This window comes from Rhineura floridana, chromosome 4 (genome assembly GCF_030035675.1).
Source record: "Rhineura floridana isolate rRhiFlo1 chromosome 4, rRhiFlo1.hap2, whole genome shotgun sequence".
Lineage (NCBI taxonomy): Eukaryota > Metazoa > Chordata > Lepidosauria > Squamata > Rhineuridae > Rhineura > Rhineura floridana.
The window spans coordinates 151,741,713-151,752,452 of record NC_084483.1 but is presented as its reverse complement, the minus strand read 5'-3'; the positions used below and the strand labels follow the sequence as shown (position 1 = coordinate 151,752,452).

Here is a 10,740-nt window from a genome sequence, read left to right as displayed (position 1 = left end):
TGTCCTGCTCCACAGAGACAATGAAGCCAATTTCTTCCTCTGCCAATCTTTTTCCTTTACCTGCATCATGTCACAGTTGAACTGAGCTACTTGAGGATTCCATTTGCAAAGGTCTGTCAGCCCTGTGCTTCTCTGGGAGCAAGGTTTCAGCCCCACTTCGCCTGCCTGTGTATTCTCCTTCCAGGGAGCTGCAACAGCACAGCCTGAAATCTAGGGAAGATGAGGTATAGAGAGAGGGAGAGGGAGAAAGGGAGAGAAAGTTAGTTTGTTTGGATTTGGTCCAAATCAGATAAAAGGGAAGCAGCAATGTCCTAACTGATCTTTAATTCCAAAACCAACTTTGGCTTGGGGTATAAAGTAGCACTACTGAGCTTAAATGGCCCAATCATAAAGCAGTGCTGCTGCAAAAATGTCTATATTGGCTTTCAACAACATAGACCGTCGTACCACGCTGCACCTATTCCCTCTCCTACATAAAGGTGCAGGGACCCCGTTCTCTTTGTCAGCTGGACACCCTGCAATACTGCAACAGCAATGCAGCAGCATTAGCCATGAAACAACAATTGCTCAGCAGTCATTGTGCCTGACCTGACTACTGAGTCAAGCATGGCATGACTGGCATCGAAGGAAAAACTGCCCACTATACCACTATAACTATGGGGAAGCCTGACAAACAAATTGTCTTAAGATGCAACAGTGGCACATCAAAAACTCTTCCTGCAGACCTCTATAGGATGGACACTGTGCCATTATATCTAAACATGCCTATCTGGAAGTTAAGCAGTATCTTTTAGCACATTTTATACCGTGGCGCAGAGTGGTAAGCGGTGGTAACGCAGCCGAAGCTCTGCTCACGGCCGGAGTTCGATTCCAACGGAAGGAGGAAGTCGAATCTCCGGTAAAAGGGGTTGAGGTCCACTCAGCCTTCCATACATGGTCGGTAAAATGAGTACCCGGCATACGCTGGGGGGTAAAGAAAGGTTGGGGACGGAACTGGCAATCCCACCCCATATATATGGTCTGCCTAGTAAACGTTGCAAGACGTCACCCTAAGAGTCGGAAACGACTCACACTATAAGTGCGGGGACACCTTTACCTTTACACATAGGACTAATCCTGCAAAAAAGGCAAATGCTATTTTAGGCTGCATTAACAAAAGTATAGTTCCCAAATTGTGAGAAGTGCTAGTTCCCCTCTGTTCAGCACTACTTAGGTCTCGTCTTGAACACTGTGTCCAGTTCTGGACACCGCACTTTGAACGAGTTCAAATCTCCAGGGCCCAATAAACTGCATCCTAAAGTATTGAAGGAACTGGCTGAAGAACTCTCAGAACTGCTGTCTATTATCTTTGTGAAATCATGGAGGACTGGTGAAGTGCTGGATAACTGGAGAAGAGCTAATGTTGTCCCTATCTTCAAAAAGGGCAAGAAGGAGGAACTGGGGAACTACAGACCAGTCAGCCTAACATCAATCCCTGGAAAAAAATCTAGAGCAGATTATAAAGCAGTCAATCTGTAAGCACCTTGAAAGCAATGCAGTGATTACTAAGAACCAGCATGGATTTATGAAGAACAAATCCTGCCAAACTAATCTTATCTCATTTTTTGATCGGGTAACCTCCCTTGTAGACTGTGGGAATGCTGTGGACATAATATATCTTGACTTCAGCAAAGCTTTTGACAAAGTGCCCCACGATATTCTGATTAGCAGGCTAGCTAAATGTGGGCTGTATGGAACAACTATCAGGTGGATCCACAGTTGGCTCCAGAATCATACTCAAAGAGGGCTTATCAATGGTTCCTTCTCAATCTGGGCAGACGTAACGAGTGGGGTACCAAAGGGCTCGGTCCTGGGCCCAGTGCTCTTCAACATTTTTATTAACAACTTGGATGAGGAGCTACAGAGCATTGCTTTTCAAATTTGCAGATAATACTAAATTGGAGGGCACAGCTAATACCATGGAAGACAGAAACAAAATTCAGAGGGACCTTGATAGGCTGGAGCATTGGGCTGAAAACAACAGAATGAAATTCAACAGGGATAAATGCAAAGTTCTACACTTAGGAAAAAGAAACCAAATGCACAGTTGTAAGATGGGGGATACTTGGCTCAGCAATGTGACATGTGAGAAGGATCTTGGAATTGTTGTTGAATAGAGATGAGCCAACAGTGCATTGTGACTGCAAAAAAGGCAAATGCTATATTAGGCTGCACTAACAGAAGTATAGTTTCCAAATCATGTGAAGTATTAGTTCCCCTCTATTCAGCACTGGTTAGGCCTCATCTTGAATACTGTGTCCAGTTCTGGTCTCCGCACTTCAATAAGGATGCAGACAAACTGGAACAGGTTCAGAGGAGGGCAGCAAGGATGATCAGGGGACTGGAAACAAAGCCCTATAAGGAGAGACTGAAAGAACTGGGCATGTTTAGCCTGGAGAAGAGAAGACTGAGGGGAGATATGATAGCACTCTTCAAGTACATGAAAGGTTGTCACATAGAGGAGGGCTGGGATCTCTTTTCGATCATCCCAGAGTGCAGGACACAGAATAATGGGCTCAAGTTGCAGGAAGCCAGATTTCCTAACTGTTCGACCCATACGACAATGGAACCAACTACCTAGAGAGGTAGTTGGCTGTCCGACACTGGGGGCCTTCAAGAGGCAGCTGGACAGCCATCTGTCAGGAATGCTTTGATTTGGATTCCTGCATTGAACAGGGGGTTGGACTTGATGGCCTTACAGGCCCCTTCCAACTCTACTATTCTATGAAGGATGTAGACCAGCCTTTCCCAACCAGTGTGCCTCCAGATGTTGTTGGACCACAACTACCATCTGCCTCAGCCAACATTGCCAATGGTCAGGAAAGATGGGAATTGTGGTCCTACAACATCTGGAGGCACACTGGTTGGGAAAGGCTGATGTAGACAAAACTGGAACAGGTCCAGAGGAGGGCACTGAGGATGATTAGGGGACTGGAAACAAAGCCCTATGAGCAGAGACTGAAAGAAGTGGACATGTTTAGCCTGGAGAAGAGAAGATTGAGGGGAGATATGATAGCACTCTTCAAATACTTGAAAGTTGGTCACACAGAGGAGGGCCAAAATCTCTTCTTGATCATTCCAGAGTGCAGGGCATGGAATAGTGGGCTCAAGTTATAGGAAGCCAGATTTCAGCTGAACATAAGGAAAAACTTTCTAACTGTTAGAGCAGTATGGCAATGGAATTGCCAATTACCTAGGAAGGTGGTGGGCTCTCCAACATTGGAGGCATTCAAGAGGCAGCTGGCCGGCCACCTGCACTGAGCAGGGGTTGGAGTCTACCAACTTTACTATTCTATGACTATTCCATTTTTATCCTCATAACACTCCTGTAGGTAGACTAATCAATGAGATAGTGACTTAGGCTGCAATCCAATATATTAGAAGTAAGGTCAACTGGGTTCATTGGGACTTACTCCCAGGCAAGTGTGTATTGTATTGCAGCCTTAGGCTGCAATTCTCACCTTTACTTACCTTGGAATAAGCCACACTGAATTTAATAGGACTTACTTCTGAGTAGACATGGTTCAGATTGCACTGTTAACAAGGTCTTCTAAGAGTTTTGTGGCAGAGTGCAATATATAAACTCAGAGCTCCTTAGTACAAATCTAAGGGGCTAACAACAAGTTACATGCAAATGCATGGAACTGAACTGTTTTTTAAAATTAGAAGCAATTTTGGGAGAAGAGAATTTAGAGCACAAAAATAGGAGAGAGGGATATTTAACCTTTTCCCCATCCACCCTCGCTTCCCTCCAAATCATTCTCTCAGTGCCTCCTCCCTTTTGCAAGGTTCAAAAGCATGTTTGTCCTAGCAAAGTTTAAGCACTTCTCCCCTCCTCCCTTTTCTCTACTCTGAATTCTCCTTTTCTGAAGCTGCTGTTCACTTTTAAAACAGAGTTGAGGCTCTGTTGCATAAGCATTTATAATTATTCATTAATGTGTACTTAGCCCCTAACACACTTATCTACTGCCCCATCTATTTCAAGTTGTTTTGTTGTTTTCAGCACAACTTATTTCCAGTTTATGATTGAAGCCAACAGGCTGAGCTGAAATATTTATTTACTAAAACTAGGCAGAAACCACATGGATGCATAGCATTTTGCCATGGGAGGAAATCAGGTTATGCCTGTCGTTTCTCCAGTTGGTTTTTACTGTCTTTCAAATAATCAGCCTGCCAGTACAACAGTCCATAACTTCTTCATGTTTGCTTATTTATTAAATTTATATCCCACCCTTCCTCCAAAAGGAGCGCAGAGCAGTAAACACATATGCAATACAAATACAATTAAAATAAAATCAAAATATATTTAAAACATATAAAAATTGTTAAAAACATCTAAAGACCAATAAAAACCATGTAACCAAATCACGTGTCTGCCAAGGCCCACCAAAACAGAAATGTTTCTGCGGGTGTCTTAAATAATACAATGATACCTGCATAATGTTAATAGACAGGAGGTTCCAAGTACAGGTGCCGCCACACCTAAAGGCATGACTCCTTGCAAATGCAGAATGGACACTGCATAGTCCTTGTAGAAGTGCAAGTTCTACAGATTGAAATGATCAAGTTGATATGTGTTATATTGATCAGGATGAGACCAAGGATAAAACAGAGCTTCTTTATTTAATAATTAATAAACAGTAAAACATCCCAGCTTGTTCTGTGCTAGGCCTCACCCAGCACACATAACACTGACTAACTCCAGTAACTAAATCAGTCTAGCTCCCCCTAGGGTGTGTAATACCCTCTAGAGAAAGTTAACTCTTTTTTTGCTGTGCATCTGCCTTAAGACACATTTCATTACATTTCTCTTTCTTTGAGTTCTAACTTATTTTGTGTGAGTTTTTTCTATCAGCAAACATTGTGTAGAATAACATTTAGTTTCTATAATGCTCTGGTTTTCGAATTACTCTTCCTCTGGATGTCACTCTCTTCAGACTCTCAAGAGATAGGCTGTTTTTGGCAGGTGATGCTTGCTCACAAGAATTTGTCAGTTCTTTGTTCTGAGTCTTTTGAGATTGTTCTGGCAATAAATTCTGCTCTTCTGGTATTTCTGCCTCTGAATTTTCACTTTGTTGTGAAATTGATTGTGGTTTGGGAACCAACTGTAGATATAATAATAATAATAATAATAATAATAATAATAATAATAATAATAATAATAATAAAATTTTATTTGTTGGTCGCCTATCTGTCCAGGTTAGTGGACACTCTAGGCGACTTACAATAATAGAGAGCAGTACATAATACAAAATAAAATACAAGCAAACACAATCATAATCAATTTAAAACCAATTTCTATTTAAAACCTTATAAAATTAATCCTCCCCAATCCCATAGGTCCACCTGAATAGCCAGGTTTTTAAGGCTTGGCAAAAACCCATCAGGGAGGGAGCATGTCGGAGATCAAAATGAAGGGAATTCCAGAGGGTGGGGGCCACAATCGAAAATGCCCTCTCTCTGGTCCGCACCAGCCTAGCTGTTTTAACTGGTGGGACCGAGAGAAGGTCTTGTGAGGCTGATCTTCTCAGGTGGCATAATTGGTGATTCTGTAGGCGCTCCTTCAGATAGACTGGGCCGAAACCGTATAGGGTTTTAAAGGTCAGCACCAACACCTTGAATTGGGCCCGGTAAACAACTGGTAACCAGTGAAGATCTATTAACACTGGCGTGATATGGTCACGGCGACGGCTGTGCTTAATCAAGCGTGCCGCCACATTCTGTACCAGCTGTAACTTCCGGACCGTGTTCAAGGGTAACCCCACGTAGAGCGCATTGCAGTAGTCTAAGCGAGAGGAGACCAGGGCATGTATCACCCGTGGGAGCAGATGAACAGGAAGGTAGGGTCGCAGCCTCCGTATCAGATGTAACTGATACCAAGCTGCCCGACTCACCGCCGAGACCTGAGCCTCCATGGACAGCCTGGAGTCAAGAATGACCCCGAGGCTGCGGACCTGGTCCTTCAGGGGTAATCTCACCCCATTAAGCATCAGGTCTGTAATACCCAGCCTTCCTCTGTCTCCCACAAGCAACACCTCGGTCTTGTCGGGATTCAGCTTCAGCCTGTTCTCTCCCATCCATCCACTTACGGATTCCAGGCACTTGGACATGGTATCCACAGCCAACTCTGGTGAGGACTTAAATGAGAGATAGAGCTGAGTGTCATCCGCATATTGGTGACACTTCAGCCCAAAACTCCTGATGATGGCCCCCAGCGGTTTCACATAGATGTTAAACAGCATGGGAGAGAGGATAGAGCCCTGTGGCACCCCACAATTAAGAGGCCAAGGGTCTGATACCTCATCTCCCAAAGCTACCCGTTGGTGCCTATCTGAGATATAGGAATGGAACCACTGTAAAACAGTGCCCCCTATTCCTAATCCCCCTAGGCGATCCAACAGGATACTGTGGTCAATGGTATCGAAAGCCGCTGAGAGATCTAGGAGGACGAGGAAGGTATATTCTCCCCTATCCAACGCCCTCCTCATATCATCCACCAGAGCGACCAAGGCTGTTTCAGTTCCATGTCCAGTCCTGAAACCCGATTGGAATGGATCTAAATAATCCGTTTCCTCCAAGTGTGTCTGTAACTGTCTGGCCACCACTCGCTCAATTACCTTGCCTAAGAATGGTAAATTAGAAACTGGGCGGAAGTTATTCAGCTCTTGGGGATCCAAGGAGGGTTTTTTTAAGATGGGCTTTATCACCGCCTCCTTGAGGGCTGATGGCATTGCACCCTCTTTCAAGGATGCATTTACCACTGCCTTGATCCCTTCGCTCAGTCTCTCTTTGCAACTCGTGACGAGCCACGAAGGGCAAGGATCAAGCAGACAGGTGGTTGGCTTCACAGTACTGAGCACCTTGTCCACTTCCTCAGAGGGAAGAGGCTGAAACCGATCCCACCGGACCGGAATGCAACTGGCCGACCCTGGCCTACTACCTGTATCCACGGCGAACGGAATCATGCTCTTCAGGCGCTCGATTTTACCAGCAAAGCGTTTAGCAAAAATGTCACAGGAGATTTTAGATTGCTCCATGGGTTCCTGAGCAACTGGACCGACCAGGCTTCGGACCACCTGGAACAATCTCCTGGGACAACACTCTGCTGACGCAATAGAGGCAGCAAAGAATTCCCTCTTTGTTGCCTTTGTTGCCATCTGGTAGGCAGCTATTGCCGCTCTAACCAGTGTCCGATCGTCTTCAGTGCGAGATTTCCGCCACCGGCGCTCAAGTCGTCTCACCTCCTGTCTCAGACCCCGCAACCGTGGTGCACACCAGGGTGCTGTCTGAGTTCTATTCAGGGGGAGAGGACGTTTCAGAGCCACCCTATCCAAAGCCCCAGTGATCTCCCTGTTCCACTCCATCACCAGGGCTTTGGCCGGGCGTCCTTCAGTCAGCTCCAAATCACCCAGCGCATTCAGGAATCCCTGCGGTTCCATGAGGCGTCTGGGGCGGACCATCCTAATAGGTCCTTGTCCCCTGCGGAGGGTGTGCGGCATCGAGAGATCTATATTCACCAGATAGTGATCTGACCATGACCTTCGGAATGTTCCATTGTTGGTAGTGACAACATAAGATCTTGGAGTTTGACTTTGGCTCTGGACTGTCGCTGGTTCAGACCATCCTTTCTGGTGGTCCAGTTTCAGTCTTACTTGTGAACCAGGTTGTAATTTTGGAAATGTCTTCACTTCATAATATCTGTCGTAGTAATATTTGTAGTTTCTTTTAGCCATGTTGTCTCTGACACAGACTTTTCCCAAATCAGGCCACTTAGGATACAAATTTGCTTCTAAGGTTGGAATAGGTGTTCTTAATTGTCTTCCCATTATCAGTTGTGCAGGAGTGCACTTCGTTGCGTTGATAGGTGTTGCTCTGTAGCTTAGCAGCACTAGGAAAGGATCTTCCTGACATAAGATTCGCTTTGCCTGTTTGTACTGCTTTCTCTGCTTCCCCATTGGCTTGTGGGTAATGAGGTCTGGCTGTAATGTGACAAAAGTCATATTTCTTTGTCAGCAAAGTAAACTCTTTCCCTGCAAACTGTGGTCCATTATCTGTTACTAGTTCATTTAGGCATCCCCATCTGGCAAAGATATTCTTCAGACAACTGAACAATAGAGCTTGTTGAATCAGGCATGTATGCAATCTCTATGTATCCGGAGAAACAGTCTATTGCGACTAAATACTTTTGTCCTCGTAACTCACAGATGTCTGCTCCCACTCTCTTCCATGGTCTATCTGGCAATGGAGTGGTAATGAGTGGTTCCTTCCGTGTTGAAGGTTTATTTGTCTGGCAAAACTCAGTCTGCTATTATTACCTTGAGGTCTTGCCCTATTTGTGGCCACCAAACAACGATTCTTATACGTTCTCTGCACTTAGTGATTCCTTGATGACCTTCATGGAGTTTCCCCAGTATTTCCTGTCACATCGTAGCAGGAATGACAATTCTATCACCAAACAGGATTATTCTTTTCAACTCTGTAAGACTTCCCTTTTCTGCAAAGAAAGGTTTAAGGTTAGTTGTCACTTCAGACGTACAATGGCCAACCAGTTCTTACAAATTTCAGCACCACTGAAAGGTCTGGGTCAGTGCTGGTAGCTGCTTGAATGTGTTGAAGTAGTGTGGTAGATATTGGTTTAGAAACTTGTAGAAGATTTACATAGACTTTGATTCGCTCAACTAACTGAATTGTTTCAAGCTCTGGAGTTTCCAGTGGATTTCTTGACAGTGTCTGCTACAACAACAGTCTTGCCTTGTCTGTGTTCTGCTTGAGGATTGTACCTCATCATGCGTAAAAGGAGTTGCTGACATTGTATTAGTACTCAATCCAGGTCTTTGCAATTTATCAGTGGTACCAAGGGTTTATGGTCTGTACAGTGCGTAAATGATTCCAGCACATAGAGATATTTGAGAATTTTTCACAAGCCCAAACAGCAGCTAGGCATTCCTTTTCTATCTGAGCGTATCGGGTCTCAGCTTATGTTAGCGTTCTTGAGCAACAGGCCACTGGTTTCAACTCTCCATCATGATTTTGGAGTAGTACTCGTCTCAGGCCATAACTGCTGGCATCAGCACTCACTACGGTCTGCCGGTTAACTTCATAGTAAGTGAGTACTGGAGCCTCTGTTAAGAGTTTTTCACTGTTGAGAAGGCCTTTTCTTGGCTTGGACTCCAGCACCATGTGCTGTCTGCTTTCAAAAGTGTATTTAATGGGTGTAGTTTCTCTGCCAAATTTGCCAAGAAGCATCCTAAATAATGTACCATGCCCCAAAATCTTTTCAGTCCTGTGATGGAGTCTGGAGGTTTGATTGCGGAAATAGCTTCTACTTTCTTAGGATCTGGACTCACACCATGCTCATTTATGCAATGTCCAAGATATGTAAGGTCTTTCTGGAGTAAGATGCATTTGCTGTTGTTGAGTCTTAACCCTGCTGCCTTTAACGTTGCTAAGACTTTGGCCAATCTTTCATCAGTGGCTGCTTCTCAACTACATCCACCAGACACTCACCACAGATGCCTAGGTAAAGTCCAGGAACAATGTACGAGTTGGTTTTCAGTGGCTAAGCATTTTGCCGGAGAGGCAGGCTGAGGGTATTTATCCACTCTTTGGGATGGGATGCCAAACAAATCAATCAGTGGGAGAACCATCAGGGATAAACTCCCATCACCTGCCTTGGCAAGGAAAGCCTCAGACTCCAAGCCTCTTGGCACACATTTTGCTATCTGCATTTTCATAATGTCCTGGCACTCTCCCCCTTAGGGCCACATTAGACATGATGGGGCAGCCATCTTTGTGGTTCATTAGTCTTCCTTGTAGGAGGCAATTAATCTAATGTTTACATCAGAAATGTTCTGTGTGTGTCTGGAACTGAATCTTCCTATCTCTCACCTTATGCCCCCATGCTATAAAGATTCAGGCATTTTTCTCCCAGTCTAGCTCTGGTACCAGATAAAAGTAGGGAGATGTGGGGGAGCCCCTGAAGTGATGTAATGCAGGCAGATAAGAATGAGGAAGATTCAGCACACCTTACCCTGCATGCCCCTTTTGCTCTGGTTTATATGTGAACCTCCAGTTTATAAGTGAACAGGGCTGATGTGAATAATGTGGATATCATGCTTGGTCTTGAGGGAAAATGTTCCCAGCACAGAAGTTCCAAACTCCCCATTGCCATGCTGAAGACTGACTACTTATTCATTCACTTTTATCTCCTCCTCCTCCTCCTCCTCCTCCTCAGCAAGTTTCTGTTCCATGACAATATCCATCTCTCACATCACAGGACAGGAATGTGGCCCATATGAACTCCCCAACAGATCATGAATTCAGTTTCTTCTGCCCTTACATTGTTCCTTCAACTAGTGTGGTTCCATTGAAAGCCCTCTGTGTTGTTGCATTGTCCATTCACTGCAAGAATCTTGCTTATAATGAGTAAAGGTCCATCTGGCTCAGCACATATGGGCATGACTGGTGGTATAACTGCCCTGGGCTCCTACTGGGAAGAAGGGCAGGATATAAATCAAATAATAAACTAAAATAAATGTAAGTGAAGACAAAACTCTCTAGAAGTTCTTTCCTAGCACTACAACAAGAGATCCATTAACTCAAGATTCTAGGGATCAAGCCTGATGCGTCATATAACATATAAAATATATAAAAGGAAAGGGCCTATCCTTAACTTAATCTCATCCTGCCTCCCTCAGGCTC

At 44.5% G+C, this 10,740-nt stretch overlaps 1 protein-coding gene across 9 annotated transcripts in view; it reads right to left on the bottom strand.

Annotated features, from left to right (window-relative positions):
• LOC133383685 (spectrin beta chain, non-erythrocytic 1-like) overlaps positions 1 to 10,740 on the bottom strand; it is an 84,748-nt gene that overhangs the window by 53,472 nt on the left and 20,536 nt on the right. For 7 of the 9 annotated variants that reach the window (XM_061624830.1, XM_061624832.1, XM_061624833.1 and 4 more), the window contains one exon: positions 61 to 210. The exons of the other annotated variants lie outside the window; for them this stretch is intronic. In XM_061624830.1, coding sequence (XP_061480814.1) covers positions 61 to 210 — 150 coding nt within the window. The remainder of the gene's footprint in view (positions 1 to 60; positions 211 to 10,740) is intronic. 9 annotated transcript variants of the gene reach the window in all.